This window comes from Vanellus vanellus (genome assembly GCF_965231255.1).
Source record: "Vanellus vanellus genome assembly, chromosome: Z".
Lineage (NCBI taxonomy): Eukaryota > Metazoa > Chordata > Aves > Charadriiformes > Charadriidae > Vanellus > Vanellus vanellus.
In genome coordinates this window covers 6,758,411-6,774,968 of record NC_138908.1, presented here as the reverse complement: position 1 = coordinate 6,774,968, position 16,558 = coordinate 6,758,411, and the positions used below count along the sequence as shown (strand labels likewise).

The 16,558-nt window shown below is 38.9% G+C and overlaps 1 protein-coding gene across 1 annotated transcript in view; it reads right to left on the bottom strand.

The window, feature by feature from the left end:
- Positions 1–9,192: 9,192 nt before the first annotated feature.
- The window catches only part of HAPLN1 (hyaluronan and proteoglycan link protein 1), a gene marked incomplete at both ends in the record, with an annotated part of 30,634 nt that continues 23,268 nt past the window's right edge, over positions 9,193–16,558 (bottom strand). The window contains one exon of the mRNA XM_082497443.1: positions 9,193–9,482. Coding sequence (XP_082353569.1) covers positions 9,193–9,482 — 290 coding nt within the window. The remainder of the gene's footprint in view (positions 9,483–16,558) is intronic.

Here is a 16,558-nt window from a genome sequence, read left to right as displayed (position 1 = left end):
GCTCTTACGTGTTACTTAAAAATCTGCGAGTCTGTGAGAATAAATAATTCTCTCTAAAAAGCCTGATTGAATTCCGTGCAAATTAACCTTGCCTGACTGATTACTGCATTGCTACTGCAGCTTACCTGAGAAAAGCCTTTTTAGAGATTATATCATAGAATTGGCGGAAAATGATCAAATTTATTTGTATTATTGATCAGTGAGGAAACTTCAGAGTTGAAAAATGCACTGGAAAAATGAACACCTGTATAAGTAGTGTTAATTGTGATTGAGAGCCATCATAAAGAAAGTGGTGTACTTTTGTAGGGTGTTTCTTTTTTTAGGGTTTATGTACAAATTATTGTCCTTTTGCCAGAGAAGATCAAGACTTATAAGCTATCTTTAGAAATTTTTAAATGCAGATACAATTTTTCTGGAAGTATTCAGCCTTGAAGGTCATGTTTTAAAAACGGGAAAGACAGGCTTTCCTGGTGCAGTCCTTGATGCACTCCTTTTATAATAATTATCTTTGAGATAATTTGATGTGTGGAAAAGCTGTGGGAATTGAAAACCTTTTCATAGTTCTGTGTTTTCTAGCCGAGGCCATTCTTGTGCATCAGGATGTCACCTCTTGGTGTAAGAAAGGTGAACACTTTACTATAGAGCAAAGATGCAGAGAAGTGAAAAGAAGGGTTAAAAATATCCGGACTGTTGGTTTTGTGCTGAGCACTGTATTTTTCAGAACTAAATATCCCAAGAAACTCCCTTGAGACAAGCTGATGCAGTAAAGTTCAGCTATACTTGATTGCAGTCAGTAGCGGCATAAAATCTTATTTTAACTGGCTTTCCACACGAGCGACGCGTGGTGCATGTTAATAATCCTGTACTGCATTGATAACTAAACAAAGAAATCTATTGCTAGTTTTCTGTAATGAATGAATGGAGATCAGATTACCTGGATCTTTGGGAGCTGATCAGGATATAACGGCTTGATGCAAACAGTATGATTAACGCTTAGTACTCTCAGGTTGGGGCACAGTCTGATGAGCCTGAAAGCTACTCTCAAACGCTATTTTTGTATTGTCATTGTGACAGGCTGTGCACAAACAGTTTTGAAACATATTTTTGAACCTGCCTAGCTCTGAGAATGTGTTTGGGAGCCGTTTGGTTTGATATCCAGCCTGGGAGAGGTTAGGCAAAGCAGGCTGCATCCTTTGCTCATGTTCATGCACTTTGAGGTATGCTCAGTGCCCAAGACTGACCCCAACACTGGACCATATTTCAACACCGATACGTCCCTACAAAAGAGGTTGCAAAAGGGAGAGTGGGCTTTGGGGGACAGCCTTGTGATTACCCTCCAGACTGCCTGTGTTGTGGTAACTGGTTCACCATTTTTCACTGTCTGACACTTCAGCGCTGCCCACTGCCAGCCACTCCTTCCACTCCACCCCTTTTACTGGGCATGAAAGACCCAGAGCAGAAGGGAGGATCCAGCAAGTGTCTCCAGCCAGGCAAACCACTCAAACACTACAATGTACATTAAGTTTGGGTTTTCTTATGAAATTTGGAAGAGGAAATATTATTAATTTCTGTACTCAAAGCACTTGAGGGTATAAAGATACATGTAATCCCAAACCCCTCCATAAGCCTCCCTGACTCCACCAGGACTCAGAGAAGATCTGTATTACAAGTACAGGCATGCCATATCCAATACCACTGGTGGCTGAGAACTAAAACTGTTATGAAATACCATTGGTCTGTTGTCCTTGTGACCATGTGCTTGAACAGCACCCCGAGTTGTCCATCTGCACTGTGTCTGCATGGGCAAGTAATTCAGTGCATCTGGAGGGGTTCAGTAGGTTGGAGCAGTTAGTGCTGAAATTCCTATGTCTGCACAGTGAGAGTTATAGGGTTTTTTTTCATCAGGCTGGGTTTTAGTTGGGGCCCTGAAACAAATATCCACACTATAGATGTTGTTTGAGGATGTCTGAAGGATCAAGGATTGATTAAGACCCTTATATCCCCTTTATGGCTGAGATGCATTTGATGCCCACCTCAGCTTGAGCTTTCAATTCAGTTTCCTGCACAGGGGACCTAATTAATGCACACCAAAATTACCCTCTAAAACAAGCCAGAGGGCAAGAAGTGGAGGTGATTAGAAGATACACTTTGAAACCACATAGCTGCCTTCAATTAATTGCACTGATTTTTTTAATGTACACGCAGCCATATGTAGCTGTGACCTTAGCCCATGTGCACAGCATTTAAACTGTCATATAACTAAAGATACCATTGTTATTTTCATTGTATTCACAAATTTAGAAACAGTTAACCAGCAGATGTTTAAGTTCAAGCAAGGGCTAAGCAGGGTCAAGTGAGCAGTTTAAGTATTTTTTTCCACTAGAAAAATAATATAATAACATAAATAATAATAAATATGAAAGTCAACATGATAGAAATTGCCTGAGCACGAGGGACACCCTGGTGTGCAAGTGAGTGTCCCTGTCCCTGATGCTCATTCACAAAACCTTAGTAAATGGGCATAGTGGGCCATTACACAGGAGATGGTCTCCTAATCTACAAGCAACCAGAGTGAATTCAGAGCTCCTGCCAGCTGTGATGTTTGCCGCTTTGCCCTTCCCACCATGCAAGCACCTTGTCATGTTATCCGATGGGTATTCCCATGCCTGCTCTCCATCCCAGGGCTGGAGCAAGGTTCAGGGTGGAGGGCAAAGTCCAGGATGGTGATCGGTCCAGGTCTATGCTGGAGCTGTGAGGACCTGGGTCTGCTAGCAAACCTTCAACAGAAGGAAGCAATGTCACTCTCCAAGACCAGGAATGGTGAAATTACCTATTATTATTCCTTTGTTTTTCACACTTCAGTATCATTATTAAGATACTGCTGTTATCCACTGTTCTTAGTTTGTTGTGTTCTTAGTTTGTTGGCTTCTTCCTGTTATCCTTTTCCTCTGTTTTTTTGTGTCTGTTTTTTTTGAGGGGGGGAGAGTCTTTTTGTTAATTGTATCTTAATTGCTGGTGAAAAAAAAAAAAAAAACAAACACCTCCAAATCAGGAGTGCTAACAAAGAACTAAAACCTCAAAAAAAAACATCCTTGAAAGTCAAGAAAAAGAATAGGCACTGATGGCTCATGTTTGCTAACACAGAATATACATTCATTTTATGCTGGGATTTTGAAGTTTGCCATTGTAAGAAGCAGCCACTTATTCAAAAGCCAGTACTGCTGAAATGAAGACTTCTTAACTTGTCTATCTCATGTTTGAGCTGGAACTTCAAAATTTTGAAATCTGATCTTTTTGTAGCTAAACGAAAATGAGAAACTTTTTTTTTTTTCCTAGCTATTAAAGAAATCAGGATGAAATTAAGTAGTAAGCAAATGGCATCATGCGTATAAGTACAGTGAACAGAAGCGTGGGAAGTAAGGAGCTGAAATGCCGTACAATATATCTTTTTAGTAGAGGATAAAACCCAAACCATTCTAATTCAACTAGTATCAAGGCATACCATTTTGGTTTTGTTTTCTAGCTTTTAAAATAAAAAAAAAAAGAATCCATTAAATACCCACTGGACACATTGGAAAATATGCTCGTGCATAATTCATTAGCTGAATCCCATGTTAGGGCTGTTGTTATTAGTCAAACAATTGCTTGCCTCTGGCACAATATTGAAGAAATAGACAGACTTTACATTTTACATTGTTGTGGCTTTACAGATTGAGACATTCTCAGACAAAAAGGGGACAATATTAGACTCAAAGGACTTCTAATGAGAATTTCCTACTTCCAGTTTGAGGCTTGACCAAGAAAACGAAGAAATCCCTTCCAAACTCTTGGTCTGTTATTAATCCATTGGGTTTTCTGTTGGTGGTTTGTTTTTTTTTTTTTTTTTTTTTTAAATTTTATATCTAAATTTGTGGCTTAATAATTATTGGGCAAAATATAACAAAGACACGCTCAGTGTGAAAGATCGGGAGCTGAAGTATTGCTTTCTGTTGTCTTTCTTTTTTCTTCTTAAAGAATCCTTCAGGTCACCATTGTTTTAAAGAGACCATCCCTATTCATGGCATGGGATGAGGAGCAGTTATTTTTCAATATTAATTATTAATTATTTTCGGTAGTAATTATTTTTCATCAGTTCACCTTGCCTTTCTCTTAAAATTAAGCCTATTTATTATTGTATTTTTGATTTAAACCCCAGAGAATCCTCGTCTCTTTTTATATAGTAAATTACCTGGCATTGGATTTTTACTGCTCTGCAGCATATTTGTTCAACTTTTGTAACTGCTTCTGAAAAATGGAGAAGATGGCTAACAAATGTGTAAGATTGAGCTTCTTAAAACCTTCAAGAAGAACAACTAGTTGTTATTGTTGTTGAACAGAAAGCTGCTGGTATACTTTGTGAGTAAATGAGAGAACTGGTAAATAGAAGAGCAGCCTATTACTTCATTTACTAAGTCTTTAGGTGAAAATCTAGACATTTCTGGTTTCATGGTGGTTCCATCAAGTCTTAAATCCAGCCACTTCCAAACATGAAGACAGTGTCTCTATTTTAAATATGTGATGTCATTCAGTGGAAGCTGCTTCTATTAATGAAAATCCTAATTATTGAGGGACTGTTTCTATCAAAGGCAGTTTTAATTTTATGCTTAATGTTGTAAGTGAAAATGTTACTGGTTTTAAAATTGTTTTAACCAAATTGTTAGAAAAAAAAAGTATGTTCATCTCAATCCTGTATTAATGGTAATACAGATTGCCCTTATTCTGAGTGACAAATTTTCCTAAGCACTTTTCCCTCTATTTTAAAACATGGACGATATACTGAAAGCTTCTGGGAGATCAGTATCTCTCAATGAAGTGGTGCAGTGTAGGTAACTCTCCAGTACAGATCAATAAAAGAATGCAGAAGTAGTGTGATTACAGAAGATGAAAAGTTGGCCCAGTGCTTTGAATAACTAATTCTTTGCTTGACATTGGATATCTTTCTTGTTGCACATTACAAAGAACGTTTTTTTTTTGTTTGTTTTTAATTTCTAAGGCTATAGTATTATATAAATAATTTCATAAATTTTCCTATACATGAAACACTGATTTACATCCAATTTCTAGTGATGCATGTGCACTGTAATACCAACCATAAAAAAAAAACCAAACCCTTCCTTATTTATGCTTTATTTTATTTTAGAAGATGGCAGAGAACACAAAGAAGAAATTGGTATTTGCATTTCTACTTTCAAAATGCTTCAAAGAAGCATAAAAAAGGGGCTTTGGAATACAGTTGTCTTTTTTTTCATCGTAAATCATATTCACAGAGTAAGCTTTTTTTTTTCCCTTTAGTCTTGTAATCACTTTGTTTACTATGGCACAGTATTTTCATACTTTGATGTATTCATTTTCTTTTTGCGTTTTCTGAGACAGAAGTAGAAGAATGGCCAGTCAATAAGGAGAAATCATCATTTTGAAAAGAACAACATGATTTAATTGTTGTCAATTCATGGGCATTAAAATTCAGATACATTGTGAAATACAAGATAATGACAGAGAACAGGAATTGATTCTAATGATAGAATATTCTCTCATGAACAGAAAATAGCACAGACTTTTATCCAGTTTTTAAGCTGCTTTTTTAAGTTTTTATCCAAGCACCTAGCTAGCTTAGTTGAAAATAAGAAAACATCCTGACATTTGACATTATAAAAGGCAATGGAGTCAGTAGCTGTAAAAATAAATATAACTCGTGTCTTTTTGTGTATTGTGCCCACTTCTCAGGTAATCATATGCTTTTTATGGTTTTTATACCTGCTTATATTATAAGTAATTATTTTTTTCATACAAACGTATTTGCATCTGACTATCCAATTAACTGTGTCTGTTATAATAATACATAACGTATATTGATACACTGATCTAAATCTAGCCTGACCCCCAATTAGACTATTGGGCTCTTCATAAGTAACACGATGAATGCAAATTCACACACTGCGACTCCGTTACACGAACATGTGATTCCTAGCAAGCAATATCTCCATTGCGAACTTACAGGCATAACTGAACGATAAATTTGGCCATCTGTGATCATATGCCAGCTCAGCATCTCTCTGGAGACCTCTTTCCTCGTTGCCCTGTGGTCTCTTTGTGCTGCCAAGCTGGGAGCTCAGGGGCTTTCCCCGGAGCTGAGGGATCACCTGGGTGGTGCAGAGCCTGCTCAGCCACCGGCCCGGGGTATGGGTGATGCACAAAGCGGGGGTGGGTTGGGGGGATGCTACGCCCGGGCTGTCACAGCGGCAGCCTGGAGATAAGGATGCAAAAGGCATAAGCTAGCGCAAGCCTGAGATTGCTGTGATTTAGGACCTGACCGGCCATCTCCAGAGCGTTGCAAAGTTGGTGAAAGGCTGAATTTGCCTTTCCCGCAGTGCCTTTGGTCTAGCAGTGAGGGCACTTTAGCCAGCCCCACGAGTGGGTTGGATGTGTACATTTTTTATGCAGGCAAAATATAATCCCCAGTCCTGCAAAAAAAGATGTGTCTGGGTGAAACCCTGTGAAGGGTTTCCCTGGAGAGGTAAAAAAAAAAAAAAAAAATAACATTTCATGAGGGTCTCTTCACCTCTGTGCAATAGGAAACCCATGCAGCCTCCTCCAGATCTAGCAGATCTCTAGGGAGGATTGAGCCAGCTGCATAAAAGGCTTCCCTCTTTACAGCAACTCTGGATCTAGCTGGGGTAAATAATGGGATATTCCCTAGAGCTTTTCCCATCCCACAACCTCCCTATCCAAGCTTCAGAAAAGACTATGAAATAGTCTGCATCTTTTTTTTTCCACATTTCTGAAGGTTGGATGGGGGAATAACATGTATTCCTCTTGGTCATGGTCCAGTCTTGCATACCCCATTCCTTATCCTGTACAGATATTTTCCATTTCTCTTTCCATTTCCATTTTTTCTCCAAAGGGTTCAGAAAAGGTCCTGAATGCCCTGAGAAAATGTGTGAAATGGACGCTGATTTAAAAAATGTCTGTTTGGAAAAGATTACATGGGTTTAGGGACTTGACCTGTAATAAGTCTCTATTTATCGCTAAGTGATAGAGTTTCAAGAAAATCCAATTCCTAGTGGATTTAAAAAAGGGGGTGTTTTGGCACCGAGATTGCTTCATCTGTATAGTATGAGCAAATATCCACAGTGGATGCAAATATCCCCAGAAGGATGGAAATTTGCCTCTGAGCTTGATGGGAACAAACTCCAATAAAATACCTCTTACACTATGGTATCTTTCCACTACAATCCTATCCTACATTTTTCCTGGTTTGTTCACAGAGTTTTAAAACAGGACCACAACCACTCCAGGAAAGATATTTATTTACTCATGTCCACGGGAAAATAACTACACCAAACCGTTCATGAAAGCACACCGCTTGTGTCCTACTTGGATAAATACCACTATATCTCATTTAGATACAGAAACAACGGGAAGCTATAAAACTTTGCGTAATACAAATATTGGTCCTCTGAAATCTTCATAGTCAGCAAGCGCAGAGTAGGAAAAAAGAGTTCTCCATTTTTGAGTGGCAGAACCAATACTGGATAGAGAATGTCAAAACTGCCTCAGAGATTACTCAAGACCAAGATATTTTTAATCAGTGGCCTCTTTGCTTTTTGGATATCCAGCTTGAGACACCATAAGTGGAGAAAATTTTCAGAAAGCCTTGAGCACCCACTCTCTGAAAAACTGGTTGCATTAAGGTATCTGAAGATGAGCACCAAGAATTGCTGCATCCAAAATAAGTTTGCATCAGAAATCCAAATTCCCTCAAATTGCTATTCAGGGAAGACCTAGTGCTTTAGGCAGCTCCGAAAATCCTAGGCACCGTGCACAGTGCGTTTATTTCTGACACTGGCAGATATAGGTAAACATCTTCCACCTTGACCACTGCAGATTTAGTGAAAAGAAGTATTTCAATACTATTTTTTTTCTGTTAACACTAAGGAGGATGAAGTAAATAATTCAGGGCCAGCGATACTATTTTTTCATTGACAGTTTAAAAAACAGATATACTTTTTAGATACAAATGAGATGTAAGGAAATATTTTTTTTTCCTCTTCTAAACCTTAATAGCTGGCTTCAGATTTTATTTAATAATCTTGTTCTAAGACTTAATAATTTTAATGTGGTTTTTTTTTCCTAATTTTTATTTCTTGTGATGTGTAAATATGTAAGAAATATTAAATATTTTAATGTTCTTTTGTTAAGACAATAACATTTCAAAGGCTAATGTAAAATCAAGCTGCTAAAGTTTACAATTTCTCTGTCCAGCAGTTCATTTATACAACTGCCCTGAGTAGATGCTATATGCTGCTTAGCAAATGGCCTTTAAGAGTTTAAAAATAACTCAGTAAAGCTACTCAAAGGTAATACAACACTTCTCAGGCATCTTTAATTGGAGTTAAGAAGAAAACAGGATTTTCTCATTAGTTAATTGTTCACTCCCTCATCAATGATTTATACACAACAAAACCACAATTGAAATGTTCAGGAGAACAAATTGTGCTTGTTCCTATGCACGGGACCATGAGCTTATTATTCAGAAAGGCAAGATTCGAAACTGTAAAACTAGTCCTATTTTTGTGGACTGTTTTAGCTGCTTTTAGTTGACTCTGTATTGTTCCCATGTGAAACCAGTGAAACAGTTATTTTCTAACCTACGTTGTGAGGTTTTTTTGCAAAACCTCACTGATCCCCTTTAACAAAAAGTTTATCTTATTTCAAAATTCCTGATATAATTAATTTGCAGTGTTTCTCAAACTGATACAAATATGTAAAATTTGTGCTTTTAAAAGCTTCTGCTTTGAGTAGCCTTACATTCCATAATTGTGCTCTAGCAATTATCAAGCTCTATTGCATGCCCCATTCATGAAAAGTATATTTTGTTGGGATGACATAGCTTAAAGAATTTGGCTCTAAAACTTCCTTACCTAGAGCTTCCATTAAATTATATTAATTTAAAATAACTATGGAATGATACTTTTACAAAAATATTAAAACAAAGAAGACCCCACAAATTAATGGGTTGGGTTTATGAAAATGACTCTTTACAGTAAGTAAAAAAGGTTTATCACAGTTTTGGTAACTTTCATGAGTTCATATCGAAAAAAAAATCTTTCACATGTTCTTAATGAATTTAAAACTTTTGTGCTCTAGGTATTTTCAGTTGTACGCTCTGAAACAGTAGACACCATACAGCTTGTGCTTTTTATCAGGGAAGCCCACAAAGCGAACCGCTGCTTCGTTAGGACTGCAGCGTTTCCTTGGCCGGGAGATGGGGTAGCGGACGCTGCCGTCAGCCAGCCAGCCGGCATCGCAGCGGTCGTACCCCAGCAGCTTCCAGGCGGCAAATATCTGGCCAACTTTAGCGATCTGAGCTCCATCCTTCACGCACGCCTGAACGGCTTCGTCATAGGTCAGCTTGGTTGGGTGAATTAGGTAGTAAAAACGACCTGGTAAGAGAAAGAAGGAAAATGGATCATTAGCGACACGATTAAGATGATGGGATATTATAAAAGCGGTTTGAGGAGAAATGGGGATGTTCCACTGCAGAATCATATCAAACAGTGGTTGATTTGGGACTGTGCAATTTGTACGTTGCGCTGTTAAAAATATCTTAATTACTTGTATTGTGAGATGATAAATATCAGGAGTGGGGAAAAAAAAAAGGCAAATAGAGAAAGCAGACGATCTGAACAACAACAACAAAAAAGCAGCGCCGTATTTATTTCTGCTAACTTAACACGGCATGGCAACCCCGCCCTCACTTGCTTTCAGTGGTAACCGAACTGTTGCAGTGCATTTTCACCCTCAGAGGCAGAAAAACAGGAAGGAAAAGGCTGGGGGAGAGGGATGACGGAAGACATCCCGGGATTCAGAGGAGGGCACCTGTTCTGCATCTGACTTTGAGGTGGCAGATGCACTTACCAACAAGGTGCCAATGACAATCCAGCCAAATGCCTGAGGAACCCCACAGATTTCAGGCAAAGCAGATCTCATGCCGCTGTCGGAGACGGGAAATCAGTTAAACATCCCAAGCAGTGCATTTCTACATCATGCCCCCAGCATTAGCGTAGAGCCCTTACAAGTTTTCCTCTCAGAAGCATGGCATAGCAAGATGCAGCCTTTGATAGCATTTGGGCGAGGGTGGCTGGAGGTAACACATGCAGTTTTACACTCTGACAAGGCGGTGACCTGGTTTCTGATTAAGTACAACCACAATTCTATTTATTTATTTATTTATTTTCCCCCTTGTAAGGAAGCCGAGATATTGCACAGCTTCTCAGAAGCAGAGTTTAAGCCTGTGGTAGATCAAAACCATGCCTGTCGTAAGTCTTAATTAGCAGCGTCAAAACCACGCGCAGCAGTTCTGCAGCTCTGTTTCTCTTTAGGCATCAAAGGGTATACTCTCACCATAAGACGGCACTGCACTGATAGTGCTGCTAAGAAAATTGAGCCTCCATCTCAAAGCAATGAAAACATATGCCAGCAAGTAAAGCTCAAAAAGCAAGTCTCCCCTACTAATCCATAAGCAGCAATAATACTAACAGTAATTTCATTCATCAAGACAATATAAATTCATCGTAAGCCTTTCATTCATTTTGCTTAGGGTTATTTATCATCACTGATTCGGCAATTAACCAAGTGTGAGGTAGAAACGGATTGCAGAGGAATAGTGTTGATTTGAAGGAATAATAGTTTGCAAATAAATTCACATCGTTTCAATCTGACTATCCTGTAAGAGGCAAGTTAGCTGAATAAAAAAGGGAATTTATTCATGTGGAGATCTAATTCCAGAGTACACTCTTTACTTCTCAGCTAAGAATGTACTCCAGAATAATATCCTTTTGCTTCCTCCTAAAAACCAGGCAAATACATAGACAGAATTCTGCTCAGTTTCAGAGTACTTTCTTGGTGAAGAAAAAGTGGTGAGGAAGATGAAGAGTTACGTCAGCTCCAGACCCCGGCAAAAAGCACATAGCTTTGTTCTAAGTGAAGGAATGTCAGGTCAGATGACAACATAAAGTTAATTGAATTAACTTTGTGTAAAGTTTGGAAATTTTATACTGTGACAAGAACATTAAAAAAAAAAAAAAAGGCATTTATAATGCAGCTGTGGTGGACAAGAAACCTTTAAAAAAATTAATTTTTGCCAGAGACATGTATTTCCACAGCAAACTGTTGAGAGTAGATGATCTGCCCCTTTGTAAAATGCTTGTTTAACTCCATTTCAGCAAGTTGAGAGCATTTACAAGGTGTTTCTAAAGAGAATGTTTATTAAGTGGAAACCTGTTCCTACTATGCTATTAAGAGGTTTCCCCCAAAGCAAACAGGATTTCAGATTTAGGGGAACAGGGATTTGGACTGATAGCATGTAAACTTCACCTAGCTTATTAGTTGCTCTTCAAACCATATGTCAATGGAATGTAATTTCCTAGGGATTTGCAGTAAGGTCAGGCTTTTGACACATGACATCAATAATAAAAACTGCTATACTCTGTCCCTTCCTTAAATAGGAGAACTTTAATAGTAAAACCCACAGGGGTGTAATGTGTATCCAGAATGTCTGATTAAATTAAATTCTGTTAATAAACTCAGTACAGATTTGCTGGTTTTCCCCTGACAATAGGTCAGAAGGGTTCCTAACTGTTCAATCTTAGTATTTATTAATTGATGTGGAAGGAGAGGGAGGCATTAACTGTCTGTCTCTCATTAATATCTGGTAGTTGGGTCACGCCTACAGAGGATGGGTGTGCTTCATGTGACTTCTCACATCCAAACCATGGGGCAGAGGGTTTATGCGAACCCAATCAAACCCCATCTATAATAGCTATTTTAAGATTTTGCATGTAACAGAACAGGTTAAAGAGGAAAACTTGAGCTCTTGACCTAAATATCCTACACCCTTATGACTGGGGGTGTTTAAGGGATGCACCATCCCTGGAGATTCTTCCAAGCTCAGCTCTAAATTGAGAGATTTGAGTGTAAGTTTTTATATGTACAAGACAGCGGGCCATCATCTTCAGAGGCACAGAAAGGCAATCCCACCCCACTCACTATCTTCTGCATGAAAACGTTAATGCAATGCCTTTGGAAGAGGGATCTTGGTGATGTGCTCAGAGAAGATGCCTCCACGTGCAGCCAGCCATCAAGTATCTGAGCACTTGAGCTCAGCCCTAAGACTAGCCCCAAGAGCTACTGGTTTTGCTGGGGCAGCTTCTTGCTCAGCCTGGTGTCTTCAGTGCAGTGCTGGGCCAGCCAAGCAGCAAGCTCTGCTTGGTAGGTGGCCACACCCTGGAGGAACGCTGGGTGCAGGAATGCCTTTGCAGCCCATGATTGACGTGTACCCCAAAAAGCTTATGGCCGCAGAAATTAGTTAAGTTGTTTTACTGTGTAAAATTGCTCTAATCTGTGGTTTCATACGTCCATAAAAGGCATTCTCAGCAGCCAGTGGGGTGTATCTGTAGCTTGCATGTGTAGGCCCTGTCATCAGCTGAGCAGACTCGGTTTGGTATATCTTATAGCAATACTAAATGGTTGAGAGAGGCCATTGTTCCTCAAAATTGAAGAACATGTTAAAAATCTGTGATGTGGAAACAATTTTTTAAAATCCCATTCCAGGTCTTCCACCCCCCAAATTTCGGCAGTGAATCTGGTGACTCAGAAGCAACCACTTCTAAGAAAGGTTATGAAAAAAAAAACCCTTCTTTTGGGAAGTTTGTTTCTCTTTCTGGAACAACGGCTACACGTTCCCAGCGATAAACTCTTCTGAAATGGTCAAATGAGCAGTCACCGTGCATTATTCAGAGATTGCTTTCTGTACCTTTCTCCCATTTAAATGGTGGAGGTGATTAGTTTATCACATGCATTACTGTAATAAACAGGTGGTTCACAGCTGAACTTTTAACATGATCACTAGAATTTACTTGTTGCATTTTTAACTTTGTTATGAGATTTTTACTTGATTCTGATAGAGCTGATAACAAATCAATTAGGTGCTGTGGTTCTGTGTGCAAAGTATATAAAAATATTAATGAGCAGAGAGTATGATACAAGCTCTACTTATACTTTTTTTTCTTTGAAAACGCTTAATTATAGAAGGGCTGATAGATATGTTTATATTTAGTTCACTTAACACTTTTCCGCACAAAAGATTCCCACGTATCTTTCTTCGGGAAACTCACTTCAGAAACCCTCTGGTTCTCCTCCAGAAACTCTTTGAAATAAAGCAAAGAGTAACCACTCAGCTATACCATCGTATGTTCTTTGTCCCGTGACTTTTGGGCTCTGTGGGGAAGACTGCAACAAATGGATTTAGCTGCATTTATTCCCCTTAATTGGTGCGTAGAAGCCCAAATTGACCTTCTAGAGGGAACGCACGGAAGAGGAGTATCCTCATTCCTTGGGGCAGGGATGGGAAAGAAATTGAGGTGGTCTGCAGCCCCTGAAAAACTTTGGATCATGGCAGCTTGTCCCACCACGTGGGGCAGGAACCTTTAGCTTTCCTAAAGAGAACATGGATTAAAATGGCTTCTATTGTGAAGGAAGTGAAGGAGAAATCATCTGTGAGGGAGCAGAGCTGAGCCCTCAGACATCAGGAAATTCCAACATGGAATTTCCAATTTAAGTTAGATACTTTCCACCTGCATATATTCATTTTCAATAGTCGTTATCAACGGCAGGAATGTAAAAGCAGGTTGGGAAACACGTTGCTAACCAATAGTTATCTCAATGGAGGCAAAAATGTTATGTTATTTCACAATATTTTGATGGATCTAATGGATCGCATTATGCTAATGTTACTCTTTGCATTGTTTCATGAAACACATCACTGTATATTCTTATAAAGTGGTAAATTGCTGGTACTACTGTTTACAAAGTGTATGGAACGTTTTCAGGTTTTGGGCTTTGCCTGCACAGACACAAAACATGAACAGTTCTATGAACCAACAGAATGATTTGAGTTTGAAGCAGTTATACAGGCAGAACAGAATGTTTGACTATTGCACTTATACTAGTCTAAGAAAAGGCGCTGCAGAGAGTAATTTCATAAAGTACTAAGATTATTTTATATTGCATTGCAGACAAACTTTGCTAAAACAATTTCCCTGTACAGGTAACAGGAATTCAGGTAGAATTGTATACTAATGGTAAAAAATGTATTTTAGCAGTATTTTTTGGTGTATTCAGCTCATCACAAATGGGATCCAGCAGTTTAGAAGTGAAAACACTAAACCTGGATTTTAATTCACTGCATTGCTGACTACGTTTTCATTTTTCACCTTAATGGCTGAATGTAATTTTGCTGGTTTGTACCTTTCTTCATCAGGTGAAAACCAAGCTTTGCATGTATTTTGGACAAAGACTTTTTAGCTTTGACTGCTGAACTATTTAAAATTGAACTCTTTTTTTTTTTTTTTTTTAATGATCCCTGCGACCATAATGCATTTGGGGTATTTCTTTGCCTAAAAAGAACCCACTTAGCAGAAAGCTAAACCTCATTCACCCTCTTTTTTTTTTTTTTTTTTTTTTTTTTTTCATAGCAACTCCCACAACTGACACTCTTTGAGGTTTGGTTGTTTCGTTTTTGTTTTTTTTTTTTTTAAGTTCGCCTTATATTCCCCCGATCCTGGGGCTCTTGGCGCTTTTCCAGCTCCCTGACATAAAGCTGAAGGCTTCTCTGTTTCATACCCTCAGGAGACTCCAGCAGTCACTGCCACCGCTGGCAACGCGCGGTGTCCTAACCACGTCTCATTTTCCTTGGCTGTTCTCGAGCTGACAGAATCAATATTGGGCGTTGCAGAAATAGCTCTTTGCCCGTAGCCACTATCTTTGGCAATTGCAACCTGGTGGCAAAATGGGTTATTATAAGCTTTTCCCTTTGCAGTGAGAAAGTTAACATGTGCTGTTAAGCACACACAAGCTATCTGAAGTGCTGAGCTGAAAATAGGAAGTTGACGTTTTGGGATAGCGAGTGGGTTTACTGTGGATATTAAGGTAAGCTTGGGACATGAATAGTGGAGAGCTTAGCAGGGACGTGCGAGGATAACGTAACCTGGTGAGTTGCTGGTTAAAAAAATGGACGCTGAGAGAAGCAGAAGTCCAGATTTTGTGCTGACACCTTGAGAGACTTACATGGCGCTGAGCTGTAGAGAACTAGAAAAGATGGTGCTCAGCTCAGCTCTATGTGTCATCCTATCGCTGTATAGTACTCTGTCTTGCAGGTCAGTTTAACAAACTCTCCAAGGATAAGATTCATTTTAGTGTCTTGTCTCGCATTTCTCTACTGCCTGCATACCTTACCCTCACCTTACCTCATTCCTGTTTATCCCTTTTTCTCTCTCTTGCTGTATCAATGCACAGACAATATTTATCTGTCAGTGCTTTTTTTCCCCTCAGAATTGTTTTTTCTCTTTCCTTAAGAGATACTGTCCAGCTGCTAGTGTGGAAAAGGATGGTGATTAGTGAACAACAGTCATAAACCATTACTCTGCAAGCATTATAAATCGTGCAGCTATAACATTTTAATTCTTTTTCCTTGTTTATTTTATTCCTTGGTGCTACTTCTGTAGTACAGGGTTAAATCTACATAAAAGAGATGAGCTCATATATGATTTTGCCTTGGATAAATGAAGCAAGAAAAAAAATGAGCCAGCATTTCATGGCACGATGCAGCATGATAAAAAACACCTAAACATTTGTTTCAGACCACATCCAGCATAATATAACATTGTTGGTTTGAGGATTTGGGGCTCTTTTTGAGAGGGTGGAGCAGACTTTGCGTATCTGCTGAGAGCAGGGCTTATGTTTATTTTTTGGTGTGCTGTAGGACAAAAATGCTTCATTGTGGATAAGCAATCTGTGCATAAACAAAAAAGGCCGTGCTCCTTGGTCTGGGTGGGCTGCAAGCCAAACATGTGCAAGGTTGCGTCGGAATTGTTCACAAGTATGATGCTGTAGAGGATTGTAGAAGCCTTTTGCACATGTTCACTTGCAGCGTTCGTCTCATTCACAGCCACGCTATCTAAATCCTTTGCAGCCACTAGATTAAACCCGAAATGATAGCAAGCTAAGATCACGTCATTTCATACCTAAAGTAACATCTACAAATAGCAAATATCTTTCAGTCGCTAAAATAAGGTTTAGAGCAGACCAAACTCAGAGCAAATGTGAACGGGGTTTTGGCAGGGAAGTAAGATTAGGAATCTAAATTACTAGGCATAAAAGCTAGAAATAGCTTTGCTGATAAGGAAGTATTAGTCATATTAGAGCTGGTACATGAGCAGCAGTTGCTTGACACAACAGTATAGATAAAGTGGTGATCACAATTTTGTTTTGTCGATACTTTTAAGTTGTAAGGCATCGTAATTATAATTGAATTCAACAGCAAAGCTAAATTAAAGAATTGCAGGTTTCTTCATCACTTTAACTGAAATAAAATGGGCATGTATCAGCATTAAAAGAGTACTTGTACAATTTAACGGGGTGAAAACGGAGATATTAGAAACTCCTGCCAATACAAGTTCTG